Genomic DNA, 19,613 nt, shown 5'->3' with positions numbered 1-19,613 from the left:
AATTGGGATTTCCGCACGGAGTTATTCCAATCGCCTAGTAAGGATAATGGTATCTTCATCATCCCAGAGGGGAGACACAAATTAGGTGTCTACAGCAGCAGCACGAGCTCCAATGTCCTTTGTCCTAGAAAACTTCTGAATCCGCTTCAGCAACGCAACAGCATCCTTATCCAGCTCCCTCAAAGAAGAGAAAGCGAACGGAAGAAAGCCATAACCAATGGTCCTGCAACGTGCTTCATACTTGACCCGCTTCCGAACAGCCGCATCAGTCACAACTCGGCCCGGAGCAAAGCCAGACAACCCAGATTGTGTCAAAGGAGATGATCCCGTCAAGTCAACACACACATCACAACCCCGATCCCAAGAGTAGAGCAACACGTCTGCTAGTCGGAGAGCTCCATCGTTCACTCCAGATAGACCAATATCAACCTCTTTTAGCGCCGAGATCCCAGATCGATAACAAACATCAACAAGGGTATCCCGAACCACATTATGCCGATGTTTAATACCCACGGTGCAAGCACATGACACCGCATGATCACCAAGATATCTCCCGCAAAGACCTTGGAGCAAGCAGAACATGGCGTCGTAATAGAGAACAAAGGAACCCCCAACCGGTAACACAACACACATCGGTAAACCTTAGCATTCATCGTCTGTCCCAAACCTGATATGGGGACCGCACGAAGCCAAGCAGAGGTGTGATCTCCCTGCTGCGATTTCCACAACGCCGACTGTCGAGAAGATAAAGAGAAGGTGGATTCTGCAGATGCAGTAACCTTTGTGAAATATATATCTGCCAATTTCTTCATGAGTTTAGGGGAAGCGACCTCACTAGGGTTACTCAGAATGCCATACTCCACCGTTCTACTAAATAGACTCAACGCATCCTCAATTACTCGACCAGGACCAACAATACCAGCATGCTGTAGAAGCTTTGTCTGCAAACCAAAAGGCTGCAATCGAAAAGCAAGAAAAGCATAATGACGAACATCACCTGCGGAATAAATACCAAGTCCGCCAAAAGAAAAAGGTAAGGTGGCAAGACACCACTGCCAATCGCCAAAGTCAGGCCCCGAAGCAGTAACAATACGCTCCAAGGAAGATCGAAGAGCCTCGTCAAAAGTGTGCTGAGCCGCCTCAAAAATACCAGGAGGACAAGTACGCAAAGCAAAGTAGAGTTTAGAAACTCCGGTACATGCCCTAAGTAACAATAGCTCACACTGAGTATCATCAAGCTGAGCAACCTTATCCATAAGTCCAATGGTCTTGGTCACCCTCTGCATCACAAGCTCACCAATAAAATCTGAATTGGAACTAGCGTGACCACCTAGCAACTTAACACCATGCAAAGGACGAGCAATATCAGGAGGAAAGACCCCAAAAGCCTGCTTCGAGGGTCCTCTGTAGGCCAGAAAACCTCGGTCTTCTCCACGTTAAAATGCAACCCGAGACTGCAGAACCTTCCCAACCACCAAGGTGTCACCAATAATAGTGTTGTCATCCAAATACCATGCCTGAAGACATACATCAAAAGTGTCCCTGATTTTACAAACCAAGGGTTGTAAAACCAAAGCAAAGAGCAGAGGACCAAGGGGATCACCCTGCAGCAACCCCAGAGACGACCATAACGTGTGCTCTCCATAATACAATCTGGATGGAGTAGAGTAGTAGAATTCAACCCATCGCGAAATTCCCGGACAACGAAGGCGAACTTCACGTAACATAGCCGCGCGATCAACTAAATTGAAGGAATTTTGAAAATCTACCAACAACATTAAAAGACCCACATCAGAACCCCGATCCTCAATCAACCGGTTCACGGCATGAAGAATTGCCTCACCACCCGCAGATACCCCGACACAAATTGAAGACCATCAAAATAACTTCCCAAAGACGGACCAACCGTAACAGCACCAACCTTCGAAACCAGACGTCGCCAAACAGTACCCACAGCAATAGGACGAATACCACCACCTGGCTTGACAAGAGGTGTTAGGGGAGCACAGGCAACATACTCTCCCAAACCCATAGGAATTTCCCAAGTAAAAAGAGATTAACCATCCCAGAAATGGAGTCAACTAACTCATCTGAAATAGCCACAGCAGCACCACTCAAACAATCCATAAGGTGCTGAGCTCGCAAACCGTCCCTCCCACAAGATGTGCCACGCGGTAAACTCCTAATCCGGTCCAAAACAATAGCAAAAGTAGCCATGAGATGATGGTGATCAACATGAATATCAGGCAAGGACGGAGCTGGAGAGGAAGGGTGTTTGGACAATAAATCTGCAAGAGTGGCCTCATTATAAGGCGCAATACCAGAAGAGGAAAGAATACGGACTGCAGCTGTGTAATGACCATCATAAATCTTCCTACGACACTGCTTGATATTACGCGCTGCCAAATCAAGATCTTCATCAACATCCATCAAAGTAGGGGATCCAGCTACCAAAGCTTCCCGCAAAAGCAACATACTACTACCCGACTCACTCCAAGTACGAATAGCATTATTAATGCTCTATTCCTGTTGTTGCCGCCTAACGGCAGAAGAACACTCGCGATTACTCCTCGAACTAAAGGTCCTAAGGATACACAGAGGCAACACGAGAAGACTAACGCAACAAGAGATGTCGTCAGTCTTGCAAATCACCTTATCAAGCGCGCCTTTCAAAACCCGGGAAAAACCCAAACGACATTTAGGAGGGATGGATTTCACAGTGCAAAGACATGTAGAAAGAAATTTTTCAAGAAGAGTGATGGTAAAACTACAATCAAGTTCTTGCACCATAGTATCCACATGACTAGGTACATCAGAATTGAGTTGCGGTTTAGAAAGACCATAGAGCACAAACCGAACAACACCATCCCCATCATCAGGTGGGGCCACAAAATTAGAACATGCACCATGAGGACATTTAGAACGAATAGCATGCGTCTTGAAACAATCCCTGCAAAGCCAAATCCCCATATGACGGAAGGTCAACTCACCTCAATGAAAATAGCCAAGTCAGTGGTAAGAGAGTGTCGTGTGACTGCTTGAGTGGCAGGATTACTACAATGACGATCACGAAGATGAGTGATCAAAGAGCTCCTAGTAAGCCCATTTCCCCCGCCATCTTGACATCCATTAAGACCCACAAATGGACAATAAAAACGCACCACAACAGTAGTCATTAGAAAAAGCAACACAACCCAACAACAACAACAACACCAACTCCAATACAACTCCAATACAACAACACCTCCAATACGACAACTCCAATACAACTCCAATACAACAACAACACCTCCGCAACTCTAAGAATGAATGAGAATGCTTGATTTTGAATGCCACACCACCACAACAACAACTCGAATACAACACCACACAACAACCTAAGCTATGCACCACAACCAAACAGCAACACCACAACAACGGCCACCACTGAAACACCACGCAGCACCACAGAAACACCATGCAACACCACCTAATGACCACCACGCAATGACCACCACAGAAAACACCAAACAGCTACACGGCCTCACACACCCACGTTGCTAACACCAAACTGCCGCCGGAAACTGACCCGACAGCCAGCGCCCGGAACTCCACACCACCAACGTGACAGGAACGCAACCCTGACCAAACGTAAACGCTTGAAATCCGCCGGAAATTGATCGAGGAAACTGACCCATAAACTGATCCCGAAATAGCCCAAGGAAGCCGCCTAAAACTGATCTAGGAACCGACCAAAACCACCAAAATCGGTCCTAATTCCGTCACAAACCTGACCCAATACCACCAACCCTTACCGTCGCCGGAACAGTTGCTTGAAAAGTTGCCTGAAAACTGCCCTAGAAACACACGAAAACTGCACCAAAGAAGTCGAAATAACCACCTGGAAATGGACCCAAGAGATGCCTGACACCTCCACCGCCGCCGTGACCCTTCGCCGAACCTACTACCGCCGCAAAGCTGCCGGATTATGGACGTCGGCCCTGCCCTAAACGCCCCATAATCGCACTGCTTGAGAGGTTTCCGTTATTATTGTTATTATTGTTATTATTATTATTGTTATTATTATTATTATTATTATTATTATTATTATTACTACTACTACTATTACATTCTTTATTATTATTATTATTATTATTATTATTATTATTATTATTATTATTATCATCATCATCATCATCATCATCATCATCATCGTTAACATTATATGCCAATAGATAGTGGAACGAGTTGGACTTGTTTACTATATAAATTAATTGTATTCTATTACATCGTCTTGTTTTTCTAATCATCTTATTTTATTGTTTTATCAACTTATCATTTTCTTCCACTTCAACTTCATCATCATCTTCATGTTATATCCTGTCGAATAGATCTTTAAATATGTGTTTCTACAGAATTTTGAACTTTAGACATGCCATCTTTCCGATCTCCGATAAGCATTTGTGGATCTTCTCTTTCATGACAATTTGCATGATGTTGATTGGTAATCCTAGCGTGTGCATTCGTATAAAATTATATATGGAGTGTGGAAGTGCAAACAATTATTGACTATGTTGTCTTACTTTGGGCCTATTATATAACATCTTCTACCTTTTATATAACTCTTCAAACATCATTTCAATAGTATTTATCAATGACTAATGTCGGTAATTAAAGTAGTCTGAAGTTCCTCTGTGATGCATCCATATATCCTGATAAATGATATTCGTATCTAACTCATTTATTACTATTTTATGACAAATATTCGATCATATCCGGCTATCTGAATCTACTACTTAGCATTTTCATTTGTTTCAAGCTACTATAATTAATTTTCACATATTTCTGTTATTGAAATATTATTCCTAATAATACTATATGTATTGCTATTGTTATTATTTATAATAACACTATTAGTAAAAAAAATTAAAATTGTTATGCTTTAGTTTATTTCAGCTAAGTTCGATTCAGTTTAAGTCCAATTTAGTTCAAAGGAACTGAGCCTAAAACTCTAAAACATATCCAAGTTAAATAAAATAGGATTTTTTCAAAATTACCACCTTATTAAGTCCACTTTTTCAAACTTACTACCTTATAAAATTTATTTAAAAATTACCACCTTATAAAACCACAAACATTCAAAGTTACCACCACTTAACGGAAACTGTCAAGTTTTCCGTTAATGGCACCCACTTTTTTGTTTCATTTTATTTCTTCCTATTTTCTACTTAGCATTTTCATTTGTTTCAAGCACTTTGAGAATAACAGTCAGATCGGGTTTAACCGTTTAAGCATCAAAATTGTTGCTTGTGAATCTTATCGGACGATGATTTTTCCAATACAATATTTACTGTTACCAAGACAATTTTAGTTATACCAACCATACATCCCGTGCCAAATATAATTTATTTCCTATGTTATACTGGCTATAGGACTGATATAACGGCTAACTTGAATGTAATTTTGTTGAAACACCCTCCGAAGTTTGTGTCTGATGTAATTTTTAAGGACAAACCTATTTCAAGTTTTCAACTTCAATTGGTTTAATGTACTAGAACACCGTGCTCGCATCAAAAAAAAATCCCATATATTACACAGGTGACGCACTAATTGCTACAGAAAGATTAGTAAGAGTTGAATTCCTATTTCAGCTACTTGAACAACATGAATTAAAAGAACTAAAAAAATAAATAATAAAAAATTAAGCCGCAAGATCACATTTCAAAGGTATCAAAACTACAACTCAAATACTTAACCACCAAAAGGGGGAACTTGCATCGTAAATTCCCACATCCAACATCAAGTGAGCTACAAATACATTCAAAACATAAATAATCTAAATAATCTAACTTGCTTTCAAAATTGTACTGGAAGCAAGCAATGAGAGACAGAAACTATATCCACAATGAAGGCATTCACCTCTCCAGAAGCATTACCAATTCACAATGTGGTGTGTGAGGAAAGAGATCAACCGCCATCGCCTTGACAGGTTGAAATGGTTCAGACTTAGGCATGGACTTGAGTCTGTGACGAGCCAAACCAGCATTGCTCATGTTTCTCCACCCCTGCCCTTTGCGACCTTTCTCATTTGTTTCTGACGACGGTGTGCACAGTTCAATAGCGTTTGCCACCAGTGTTTCGGGATTACAGGATATGTATCTACAAACAGGAAAACAAAAGATGAAACATTCCCTCATATGCTCTATTCCCTGCTAGCATGCAGCCCAAAATCTGGGTACAAGGCTTTGCAGATCAGAATACAACAGGCTCAAAGGCTCACTGCCACCACAAGAGAGAAACTTTCCAACATAAATGTTGGGTTGGTTAGACTCGAACGCAGGACTTATGTGTACTAACCAATTTAGCTCTACCAACGCCTTATAGGCCCTTATTCCATAATATGCTCACCAATTTAGCTCTACCAACGCCTTATAGGCCCTTATTCCATAATATGATAATTTTTTCTCTTTTTCTATCAAACTGTCACTTTTGAAGCTCTTTTTTAAAAAAAAAAAAAATAAGAAATGGTTCCTCCAAAAAGTTGGCAGTTAGAAAAACAAGACCAGTGGAATAAAACAAGTAGAGAAAACAAGGGGACTTACACAAGCCTCTTCAGAAGCGGATGAGTTCTCAGAGCTTTTAAAACCTGTTCCAAAAACATCCATTAGAACATAAGCAGATGGGAAAAATTCCTAGGTTGAGCAACAACCGTATTGATGAAACAAGAGACAACGCACAAATGTTACGTCAACCAAATTGCACCAAATTCAGAAAAATATGAAGTTATGAACCAACCATTCATCAAAAATTCCGTTTTTTTCAGGAACGATAGAAGATACACAAGAAAAATATTTCTAGACATTTGCAAATTTAGGCAAGATACACAAGAAAAATGAGGGCAATGTCACTTACAACAGGGTGAAGTCCAGAGCGTGGAGGATCAACAATCGCAACAACATTTTTAAAGTGCTTCTTCGGGGCACTCCCATCTTTAGTGTTATTAATCTGAAGATCCTGCTCTCCTTTAATAGAATCACATGCATGGTCTGTATCCACATTCATTTCATTCAAACAATCCTTAGGATCTGCTTCATTATTAACTGATGTGGTTTGATTTTCAGCTGCGCAATTTTGCTTTTCGTCGTTATCTGAAGGATTTAAAGTATCATCTTGCTTTTGAGAATCATCCAAGTATTCTGTCAGTAAAGACCCCATGACATCCTCGGCCTGATGCAGCAGAGGGGGATAAAATGAGTAACAACTAGTTACGAATTGCATATGGTTACATATTATATAGCTAAAAGTTCTTGATTAACCTGGTGATACTATCAGAGGTAATGGCATTGCATATTTGAGAAATCAATGGACACATATATACAGAACCAAACAACTAAGAATAACATTTAATTGATATACTGTCCACAACTCCACATATCAAGAAGGATAGAGACCCCACCTTCGAACAGATGAATTTACAATTTGTAATGCCATTGATCTCAGCATTCCTTTGTGCATCAGATACAGCAGAAGCATTCATTTCAATACCAACTACCTGGAAATGGATCGCGATATTCTTTAGTATGAGGTGGGTGGGAAATGACCTCGTCTTTTAAATTGAAATTTGAAAGCCGAAATAAGTAACATAAAAAGCTGCTGGGAAACAGAAAGTACTGTGATAGATATAAACTAAATACATATGCCAATAGCATTGGTTATCAGGCCATTTGTTTCATTCTAACATTATGATATTGGAACAAAAAACAAAAGAAGTTAGGAACGATGCACAATATTACCATACCAACACGGTTGGCTAATGTCAGGCCGATTGTGCCAGTCCCACAGCATACATCAAAAAGTAAAGTATCTGGATTGAGACCAGCCCAGTCTCCTGCAAGAGAATATAGCTTCTCTGCAGCTCGAGTGTTAACCTGCAAATCAGTTCATGACTAGTGTCAAAAGAATCACCCATATTGTAAGACTTAACAACAACAAGAGATCTAAACCTGAAAGAATGCAGTAGGTGATATAGAGAATCGAAGATTGCCAATATAATCATGAATCCTGGGTTCTTTGATATCCATGACCACTTCCATCTCAGAATGAGATGTAAGTATAGGTAATGAACGCAACGGAGTATCAGCAGGAGCTGCATTGGATATGCCTTTATGATCCTGTAAAGAATGGAATTAATCAAATTAAAAGGATTCAGTAAAGAGAAAAATACTACAAAGTGGCTTCCGCCAAGGACAGGCTAGGAAAGTCATATGTACCATAGCCATACCCTCGTCAGAACAAAAACAGACTAGTTTGATTAGACCCTTTATCCAAAACTACTCTTTAAAAATAAATATGAAGCGTAAACTTAAAGTACAGTATGCATGTGTTTCTACAAGTGCATCCCAATAGTCCCACTAAAGTCCCCACCTGCTTCTAGTGACCCTATGTCAAGGGGAATCAGGCACAAAAAGGACTTCCATAACCATTTAGTCATTTACCCACCGTGAAAAAAAATTCTCAGGAAACATATTCCAAGACCCAAGCCTACTTCACACAATAAAACAGATGCTATAAAATAAACTTCATACTTCACAATGTGGGGCATCCAAGATCGGTTTTTTGTCCAACTTTTTAAGTACATTTTAGTAGTTGGTAAAAAAGATCTGAGAATAGTACTTTTTCAATGTAAATCATTTGTACTTTAGACAAATCAATGGTCGGATTAATCAAACTTTGACCACAAAAGATCAAATAGAAACCTTATTGTGGGAAGGATGAATTATTCATCTCTATGCAAAATTGCAAATGAAAAAGAGTTCCATACTACACCTGCAAAGCTACTGCAGTCAGAGGAGAAGGCGGAGACGTTGAAGCAGCACCCTCAACAAATGCTTGAGTCAGTTTTTCAAGTTCACTATTTACGAGACCATCATCACAGCCTTCTGTAGAAACCTAAATGAAGAGCAGAAAAATGATTATGAAAATGTTTATCATTCGTTCACTTCACAATTAATAGTAGATTTTGTTCCTTCTTGCAAGAGAAATTTAGGTACTGAAGGTCAGTACCAACAAGTCATCAATTATTTTTTCAGACTCCTTTCCTCACTCTATTGGATCAGTCCAGCAGATATACCAACTCAAAACACCAAATAAAGATATGAGATTAAACCTGAACAATAAGCATGACCTCTGAAATACAAGCCTCGGGATCCTGAACCTGTAGCTCAACATCTTTCTGTGGATTCTGGCCTTCCCGAACCTGTTGACGAGATAAACATAATCTAACTTACATACAAAGGTTCACATGTAATGGTTAATTTCAGTGCATTCAAAACAAGGGTCCAATAAGAACAAAATCACCGGATCCAAAAAAGAGATAAAACTTACTGTCAATTGACGCCAAAAGCCAGTATTGTTAAATCTGTTCCAAATTGGTAAAGCTGAATCCCGTAAGAACTCCTGAAAGACTGAGGCGTAATTGCATGCAATTCTAGAAACATTTGGACAGTTAGTAGGTTCCTCAACTGCGGTCACGCCCTCTCTGCAATGACAGAGATGTGAAGTTAATGATCTCGTTCGAATCCAGAAAATCAGTTTTCTTACAGCTCAACTACATCTTACCTGAAATTTCCGAGCATAAAACCCACAGTAGGTTTCCCTTGTACTGAAAGGCCAACTGAAAACTCACACTTGTTACGATACCCATTTATTTGTGGTGACTCAATTATCCCCTCTAGTTTGCATGGAAGCCCACCTGGGACGATAAAGTAAAGACAGAAGCATTGCAAATCAAAAGAAGTAATCTCGTGATAATAATAGCTAACAAATAAAAGTATGGCTGCCTAATAAGCACAAAGCCGAGAAAGCAGAAAAGGGTAATCCGAGATTCCGAGAGAAAGAAAAAATTTAATATGACAAGTGGATCACCTATTTCCCTGGAGTTCACAACCCACTTGGGCAGGGGAAGATCTTTTGGGCATGCTTTCCGTGCATTTCTAGTCTGCAATACAAGAAAAGTGCATCAATTCTTCATTGTTGAAAACTTGACAATCTTAAAATGAATAAAGCAACACAAGATATATACATACAAATTAGTTTTAAAAAAAGAGGCAAAACAACTAACAAGTCTTTTGAGTATTTGCGTCAAAGAGTTCTTTTTTTGCTCTAGTTGTTCTGCATATGGAAGATGAGCAAGGGGAGTCACTGCATCACGCACACTCTTTCCCCTTGAAGCTGAACCATTCACTTCACCATTTTCAATTTCATTTGAAGCCGAATTAGCCTCCGTTTCATCAGCTACTCCAGCTATCCCATTTTGATACCTCTTTTCGGCTGATTTTATCTTCTCATCATATGCTCGTGGAATGACATCCCCAATTTTTAGTTTCTCCTTGCCAATAGATTTACCTCCCAACAACTAAAGCAATCAGATTGAGAGTTTAAAATGAAGTTAAGTTTGGAAGAACCACCATCAATAGTCAGTCATATCACAAGTAAGTATGACTACCTCAGTTGCACTGTTAACTTGCTCAGCAGCTTCAAACGTCAGAAACCCTACTGACATACCTTTCTTCTTCTTGGCTGATTTGAAAACAACCCCCTAGAAACATGAGCAATGATGTATGAATTTAGTATCATGTGTGATGAGTCCATCTTTCAAATGAGACACCGTACAAAAAAAAGAACAGCACAACTAGTCTTCTGCCAGAGAAGGAAGATTATAATATTCATTCCAGTAACATCAAAAACCAATGCTATTGAACATCAGTCAGATGTGAATAAAAAAAGATTCAAATCAATTCACATAGAAAACAGGCAGCCTGCAGCTTGACGTACATCTTTTATTTTATTATACAACCAGTGGTATGTATAAACGGAAATACTGAATTGCAGCCAGTTTCTGCACAGTGTATAGCAAATAATAATTCCACACTTAAATGAGTAAAATCTAAATGCACAGCTTCAATTTCCCTCTCCTCTCCTCTCTTTCATAAAATGCATGCCAAAAGGCAGTGTTTATCAGGAAAATAAGATTTTCTAAGAAAATTAAACCTTTCAACCAGTAAAAGTATAGTATCTATTCAGGATCAAGAAGCTATTACAGTTAAGCTTGGTCTAGCTAAAGGGTCCGTTCCCTTTAGGTACCTTGGTATTCCCCTCTCTAGCTCCAAGCTTCCTGTAAGCCAATGTAAGCCTTTGGTGGATAATTTCAAGATACGGGTTCAATTGTGGGTAGCCTAGTGTGGAAGGAGGGTGGAACATTGAAGACTGTCATAAGTGGAACAAAGCTGCCTTATGTAAATTGTTGTGGGCACTTCACTTTAAAAAGGACAGGCTGTGGGTTAGATGGGTGGATGCTTACTATGTAAAGGGGAAAGACATTATGACAATGCCTATTCCTAATAGTGCTTCTTGGCTCCTTAAGAAAATCTGGGCTAGCAGAGATTTGATCATGCAAACTGGTGTGCAGCATTTCTTCACAGAAGCTCAATTTACAATAAAAAAGTTGTACCTGAGTATGCATGGAGTGCTTGAGAAAGTTAGATGGAGAAGAGTAACTTGCAACAATAAAGTAAGCCCGAAGAGCTTACTTATTCTTTGGATGGCTCTTCATGGTAGACTTCCAACTAAAGATGGAATTCTGAAATGGGGTATTCAATGTGAAGGTGTTTGTGGTCTGTGTGAAGGTGTTTGTGGTCTGTGTGAAGGTGCTAATGAAACTCAGCATTTGTTCTTTGCTTGCCCTTTTTCAGCAATGGTGTGGAAGAAAGTTATTGATCTTTTGCATCATAGCAGGCAGATAGAGTTTGCAGCGGAAACTGAGCAAGCCATTAAATGGCCAAGAGGAAGACAAGACCTGGTAACCTCTATAGAATTCTATTTGCTGAAACGGTTTACAGTCTTTGGATTCAAAGGAATGAGAGAGTCTTTGGGGGTAACAGGAAGACAGAGGATCAAGTGCTTCACCAAATTATTTTTAGAGCTGCTTGTAGCTGTCAGGATGTAGACAAAGATCTATAGTATGGTATACTTCTGTCAGGGTTACTTGCTCAGCCCTTCCTAGAAGGTACGGGTAAGTGGACACTGATATCAGAAAGCTTAGATGGTTTGTTCTTCTTTGTTTGTTTAAGTTGTTTGAGGTGTTGTTGTTTTGGTGTTTTCTTGTTTTCTGCTCCTTTTGGTAATAAAATTTCCTTTTACTTGCCAAAAAAACATAGAGTATAGATCACTTGGAAAGACACTAATAAACGAAAGAAGAGGTGGAAGGAATAAATGGTATGAACAGAGAAGTATGAGCCAGGATATAACTATATAAGGGTCACATTTTTTTTTAACTTCTCCCAATGGAAGAATTCATACTGAATAAATCTCAAGTTATTCATGAATATCACTGTCATGACCTTTTTTGTCCATCAAAGCATTTTGGGAATTTCCAATTAGTACACTTGTATTAATGGCTTATGCTAATGGTACACTTAATAATAGTTGACTTTCCAATAGTACACTTCAACTAATGACTTTCTAACTATCATGACTTATTCAATTAAAAAGCTCAACCACGACTTTCATTAGGATAAAAAAATTAAAAATTACTCCCTCCGTATTTATTTAAGAGATACACTTGACCGGGCACGGGTATTAAGAAAAAAAATTGAATGAAATAAAGTAATAAAAGAAGTGGGGTTGGGTAGATATTTTAATAAGTAAAATAAGTGGGGACCATGTTATTTTAGGGGAGTGGGGGTGGGGGTGGGTGTGGGGTGTAGATAAATTATTTAATTAGATTGTGGGGTTGATAAGTGTATCCTTTAAATAAATACGGAGGGAGTAAGAAAAACCCACAACTTAGAACGCCACTTTTCTATGAAAATACGCATTTGATGTACTGAATGTCTTAATCTGTATCAACAAGAAGTTATTCCCTCCGTCCCGGAATACTTGACCTGTTTTCCTTATCGGGCCGTCCCTTAATACTTGACCTGTTTCTAAAAATGGAAATACTCTAACAATATTATATTATTTCTCACTCCACCCCTATTAACCCACCTACCCCTACTCCATACAAAAAATAATTAAAAATTCAACCCCTACTCTCCCTCAACCCCACCTCTTAACCCACCTCCCACTAACTACATTAAAATAATACCCCACTATCAACTACTACCTATTAAATTAAATAAGTCAATTCAAGTCCCTTAAACTCTGTGCCGGTCAAACCGGGTCGAGTATTCCGGGACGGAGGGAGTACGTACTTATGTGGGTCTACTGTCTCTCATTGAAACGATTAGCCATATCATCCTTTGGTTATGAAACATTCAGACATGCTCCGAATAAAAGAAGAATATAACTTTGATGGTTTCAATTTTCTTGTAACTTCAGTATGAAGTAGTTTTTGCATTAAGATTTCTTTTTCCCTAAAAAAATTGAGGTGAGCAGATTATCAATCATAGATTTTCAAACAGCTTCCTGAAATATACGGATTAGTACATTTCTTCAAAAGCTGTTTCCTGATGACACAAGGCCAAAATGGAGAATATGATAATGGCAGTATGTAATGAACCGCCCTAACCACCTTCGGTCCACTTGGTTAACAGGAGGAGGCAAAAGCAGAGGGGACAAGCAGCAGCGGCAGCAGAGAACAACCAACACAACAAGTGAGGGGAGAGGTGAAGGCAAACACGTTACTTGGACTCCGGTACGGGTATGGATACGAGTGTCGGACTTGAAAAAATTGAAATTTGAAGACATGGGACCCTATCCTAAACTTAGACAAAAATACAAAAATAATACTTAAAAAATCAAATAAACATAAATACAGATTACATAAATTTAATTATTAGAAAATTAATATAATAAAGAAAATGATATTATAAATAGGTAAAGTAACCATGTTCCCATCATCCAAACAAACAAATAACCAGAATTTCTAATTTGAAAATGAAAATAACAAAAGTCTCCCGTTATTCCTATTACTAGTAATTTAATAATAAAACTAATATGAAGCTTAAACTAAGGGAGCATAAGTGCATAACAAAACTTCGAGCTTTCTGCCTCGATTGTTGTAAACTCAAGGACCAACTTCAACATCTATGGCTTCTATTTCAGGATATTCTATAAATAACTCAACAGACTCCCAACTCTCATCAGCAAATTTGTCACTCCCTATTAAAAGAAACCAAAAATAAACAGTTAGTCATTTAGAAGATCCTAAAATTCTATATGAAATTCTATCAAAATATAAGATTTGATTAGAGTCTTACCAACATCCCAATACTTAGATGGACCCTCAATGTACTTTTTTTGATTCCTGGAGAGCAATCGAAGATTGTTGTGTATGTACACCAAATCTTCAGTCTTCTGTGATGTTAGCCTATTTCTTTTGACAATTTGTATCACACCATATGTGCTCCAATTACGTTCACAACAAGATTAAGAGGTTGGCCGCGAAAGCAATTTAAAAGCAAGACTTTGAAGGAGTGGTGAGAAAGAACCATAGTTAACCGACCATGATATAGGATCCTCATAAGTTCTTGCAGCAACAACATGAGGTTGCCCAAAATAGTCTAACCCAAAAGAGAAAGCACCATATTCTTTGCAGACATTACGAAGACCATCCAGATTACTAAAAATTCTCTGAAAACATGTCCCTATTAAGTGTCACTTCTTCATCCTCATTTGGGGAGACTCTATGAACTCCTCCACCTCCACTAAGCCATTCAGTAGTGTTTTGCTTTGGAACTAAAGAATGGGCTAAACAATAAAGTGGTGTATTGCTCTTATTCCATCTATCCTCTATAACTTTTTGAATAACATCAAAAAAGGTTGACTTCCCAGTAGCCAACTTTTCCCCCTCATGTTAAAAAATCTAAACTTTCACTTGCTCTATTATAGAGTCACACATGTCATGCACTAAATGCAAAATAGAAGCATCTTTATCCCCAACCCTTAAGAATTGCATCATAGGCTCGGTAAACTTCGACACGACAGTTTACCTTAGATCTTCCTAAAGGGAAGTTTACCGAGCCTATGATGCAATTCCTAAGGGTTGGGGATGAAGATGCTTCTATTTTGCATTTAGTGTATGACATGTGTGACTCTATGATAGAGCAAGTAAAGGCTTAGATTTTTAACATGAGGGGGGAAGAGTTAGATACTGGAAGTCAACCTTTTTTGATGCTATTCAAAAAGTTATAGAGGATAGACGGAATAAGAGCAATACACCACTTCATTGTTTAGCCCATTCTTTAGTTCCAAAGTATTACACTACTGAATGGCTTAGTGGAGGCGGAGGAGTTCATAGAGTCTCCCCAAATGAGGATGAAGAGGTGGCACTTAATAGGGACATGTTTTCAATGAATTTTTAGTAATCTGGATGATCTTCGTAATGTCTGCAAAGAATATGGTGCTTTCTCTTGTGGGTTAGACTATTTTGGGCAACCTCATGTTGTTGCTACAAGAACTTATGAGGATCCTACATCATGGTCGGCTAACTATGGTTCTTTCACACCACTCCTTCAAAGTCTTGCTTTTAAATTGCTTTTGCAGCCAGCCTCTTAATCTTGTTGTGGACGTAATTGGAGCACATATGATGGGATACAAATTGTCAAAAAGAAATAGGCTAACATCACAGAAGACTGAAGATTTGGTGTACATACACAACAATCTTCGATTGCTCTCCAGGAATCAAAAAGACTACACTGAGGGTCTATCTAAGTATTGGGATGTTGGTAAGACTCTAATCAAATCTCATATTTTGATAGAATTTCATATAGGATTTTACGATCTTCTAAATGACTAACTGTTTATTTTTGGTTTTTGGTTTTTGGTTTCTTTCAATAGGGGGTGACAATTTTGCTGATGAGAGTTGGGAGTCTGTTGAGTTATTTATAGAAGATCCTGAAATAGAAGCCATAGCCGTTGAAGTTGATCCTTGAGTTAGACAACAATCAGGCAAAAAGCTCGAAGTTTTGTTCGATGCTCCCTTAGTTTAAGCTCCATAGTAGTTTTATTATTAAATTACTAGTAATAAGAATAAAGGGAAACTTTTGTTATTTCATTTTCATATTAGAAGTTCAGGTTATTTGTTTGTTTGGATGATTGGAACATGGTTACTTTACCTATTTATAATATCATTTTCTTTATTATATTACTTTTCAAATAATTAAATTTATGTACTTTGTATTTATGTTTATTTGATTTTTTTAAGTATTATTTTTGTATTTTTTATTTTCCATATCCCATACTCGTGTCTAAATTTAGGACAGGGTCCCCATGTCTTCAAATTTCAATTTTTCCGAGTCCGACACTCGTATCCATACCCGTGCCCGACACTCGTACTCGAGTCCGAGTAACGTAGCAAGTGACATTAGTTAACCGAAGTTAACTCCTATCAACGAAGAGTTCATTGTAGTTAAGAAGTCATTAGTTTAAATTGGCAATATAATTAAAAATAAGTGTATCATTGACATAAGTCATTAATAAGAGTTACTAGTTGGAATTTCCCAAGCTTTTAAACAAACGTTCCTCCGATGGACATATTTGTTCAAACAACTACTCTAGACAAACCTAGTTAAATTAGAAGTACCAATTGTAGATCCAAGTAATACTATAAAAGGTGACTTGAATATAAGTATATGCATGCCTCAATAACCACAAAAACCCAAACTCCCCAAAAATTCTTCTAGTTAAAGTAAAACATAACAAAAGTAAATCAAATTTAACAAAAAAAAAATCTCAAGACTGTTTGTGAGACACTGAAATAGCATATCATCGGGAAAGAAGTGTTTAATATAATATTCACTACACAATGTCATTGCTTTGAACTCCTCAATCGGAATTCTACCAAAACGTTGTTTTGCAGTAAAGAAATCCATGAGAGGTAACCATTGTAAGAGAATAGGCAGTATAGCTAATTAGCTATGGCCATTGACTCGTTGTCTTGGTAATTGATAACAATGACAAAGTTGCAAAAGCATCTTGCAAGTGTGGTTTATTGCAGCCATCTTGTCACAAATTGGAGAGATTGCAGTTCACTATTGTAATTTTACTGTTCGTAACTTCGTATATACACTCCATCCGGAAATCAACAACCACATTTGATTTCTTCTCGTCTTCAAAACCAACCATTGAACAATTTTATATACCATTATATTTCGGTATAACCTATAATATTATACTTGTATGAAAGTGTTCTCACGAAATAAGCTACAAGATAGATTACACATCTGAACCATTATGTATGAAGATTGAAGGTCAAAGCTTGGATCTCAAATGTCAATAAATAACATTTTTCTAACCAAAAGAACAAACTTTTAGGTGATACTCGAGAGTTGAAATGTAATTATAAACACTTTTTCCATGTCATTTTGGGAACAAATAAGATATTCCAAGCATTTTCCCAAAAGAAGAAACAAAAGAGAGAAAAGGGTGAGACTAGGATTACCTTAAACAAACAAAATAAAGAAAAATGTATTTTGTAAAGCACATATCATATATGCACCTGTGCAGCCTTAAAGAAATCAATGAGCACACACACAGCTAGTGGCACTTGAGCCATTCCCTAATTCCTAATTGAAGACTAAATCAACCCTAACCTTCTGTAATAAAATGGAAGGACAGCTATTTGTATTTGAATGGGAAAATATCTAACTTAAAAAACCCCTTGCATATTTCCCACGTTCTCTCTCCAGAAACCAAAAATAAAATTATGAACAGGAACAAGTGTAGTATAAGGTCCTAGTTCTCCAAGGAGAGCAATTTAGATAATGGAAATGCAAAATAGAGATCACTTTTGAAATAATTGCACCCTAAACCTATAACAACCCCTAACTGAAAGAGAATACAATCCGATCATTGCTAACCAACCCAAGTGGCCTTCCCGGCGAAATATGGTCAACGCAATTTCCTATCAATGTAAGCCCATTAGCAACAACTAGCTTATTGAATTAGCATAGCCATCTGAATTTCAAGGTTACTTCTTTCTATATCAACGGAATTCATGCTTCGAAACGAGGAAGTCCTAGCTTTCATATTGAATGACATCGAAACCAAACTTGAAAGTCTTAGCCATGTGAAACATTGCAATCAAGTGAATGAGTGATCAATCAACAAAAAAACACTAATATCTAACAAATTTTACCATAAAATAATTACGGTGCACAGAGAGCCACAAGAACGATGATGCAGAGGGCAGTTCATCCTAAGTCATGGGTACATGAACACTTTACCGACTAAGCTAGCCCACATTCACATACAATCAAAAACAAAAACAAAAACAGCAAAACATCCACAAACCTGCTCATCAAGATAAGTCTTCAACTGATCAGAACTCCACTTCCTAGGCAAATGAATCAAACACTTGCTAAGCTGAGGATCACTAGAATCCGCCAAAACCTCAGTCATCATAACAACCTTCTCCTCTTCCTCATCTACACCCTCTTCCTCTTCAGCATCCCCCTTCTTCGCCCGCTGCGAAGTCGGGTCCCACGAGCCGTCAGGCCGAGGCCGAAGCTCCTCCTCATTGTGGGCGAATCGGCATCCTTCTCCATGACTGCAGGACCCAGAAGTGCTCCGGAAGTAGGAGCACAGGCTAGTTTTGTGCAGTGGGTGTTCTGAAGATGGTTTCGTCTTCTTGGCATCATCATCCTCAACTTGCTGTTCCTCTTCCTCTCGCTTCCGCTTTGCGGTGGTTTCAGGGGACTTTGGTGGTGATGATGGTGGTGGTGGGTTGTTAGAGTTGGGTTGTTCGGAGGGTTTGACGGAGGTTTCTGCGGCAGTTACTGGGTGGTTTTCCGGGGTTGCAGTTGTAGGGTTTAGGGTATCTGTTGCTAGGGTTTTAGGTTCTGGGGATTCTGATGTCGCCATGATTTTGCAGAGAATCGGGTCTGAGGTGAGTGCGAACTGTGAAGTATTTGTGTTCCGGTCTTTCGAAACACTTTTTCCAGTTCCAGAATTTGGTTCACAACACAATCGAGTTATGTTTACAAACAAGTCGTGTACATGACTGGATCGAAGTTAGATTCGGTTTTATTTAACCCGAGAGTCCGAAACCTTAAGACCCCAACTCGACTAGTCGAACTACATAACAGTTTAACACTAACTCGTGTGCTAGTTTAAAAAACAACCAGCTCGTGGTGCATCTCATATGTGTCACTATTTTCAAAACTCTAGTTAATTTATATGCTATCCAAAGTTGTTCCGAAGATTTCGTTGGCATATGGGCAAAATAATAAAATGGGGCTACTCTGAGGGTATGTGGTCCCTTGATATCCAGCTCATATATTAGTCCAACTCAGCAAAGAAAATTTTAGATTAGAGAGGAAATGAAGCATATATGAGGGGAAATATTTTGGTTAATTGCATCATTTAGGCTCTGCTGAGCTAGAACTGTTGAAGTTTCCCAAATTTCAATCTCGTCCAGCCACAAAAACAAACAAAAAAAACTCAAAAAACTAATCCTCGTCTTTCAACAAACCAACGGTAACATGAGATTAACCATTGTGTAGTTTATCATCTAACTAAACACACACTATCAGATCGAAATCAAGACAAGGAACAAGGTAATATTTAGTTCAAGTAATTATTTTATGGTTTGCTTGAAATACGTAGTCTATTTCAGAAATGCATGGAAATAGTAA

The 19,613-nt window shown here is 38.5% G+C and overlaps 1 protein-coding gene across 1 annotated transcript; it reads right to left on the bottom strand.

The window, feature by feature from the left end:
- Positions 1 to 5,544: 5,544 nt before the first annotated feature.
- LOC110792680 (zinc finger CCCH domain-containing protein 24) lies at positions 5,545 to 19,085 on the bottom strand. Its single transcript, XM_021997496.2, has 14 exons — positions 18,271 to 19,085; positions 10,484 to 10,576; positions 10,100 to 10,393; positions 9,904 to 9,976; positions 9,598 to 9,730; positions 9,364 to 9,517; positions 9,146 to 9,235; positions 8,806 to 8,928; positions 7,983 to 8,150; positions 7,773 to 7,907; positions 7,436 to 7,531; positions 6,892 to 7,206; positions 6,582 to 6,625; positions 5,545 to 6,138 (listed from the first exon to the last, which is right to left on the bottom strand). The coding sequence occupies exons 1-14, from the start codon at positions 18,838 to 18,840 to the stop codon at positions 5,895 to 5,897; spliced, it is 2,532 nt and encodes an 843-aa protein (XP_021853188.1). The 5' UTR covers positions 18,841 to 19,085; the 3' UTR covers positions 5,545 to 5,894.
- Positions 19,086 to 19,613: the final 528 nt, after the last annotated feature.

Source organism: Spinacia oleracea, chromosome 4, assembly GCF_020520425.1.
Source record: "Spinacia oleracea cultivar Varoflay chromosome 4, BTI_SOV_V1, whole genome shotgun sequence".
Taxonomy (NCBI): domain Eukaryota; kingdom Viridiplantae; phylum Streptophyta; class Magnoliopsida; order Caryophyllales; family Amaranthaceae; genus Spinacia; species Spinacia oleracea.
Note: the sequence above shows the minus strand (reverse complement) of the source record. Positions and strands in the feature narration are given on the sequence as shown.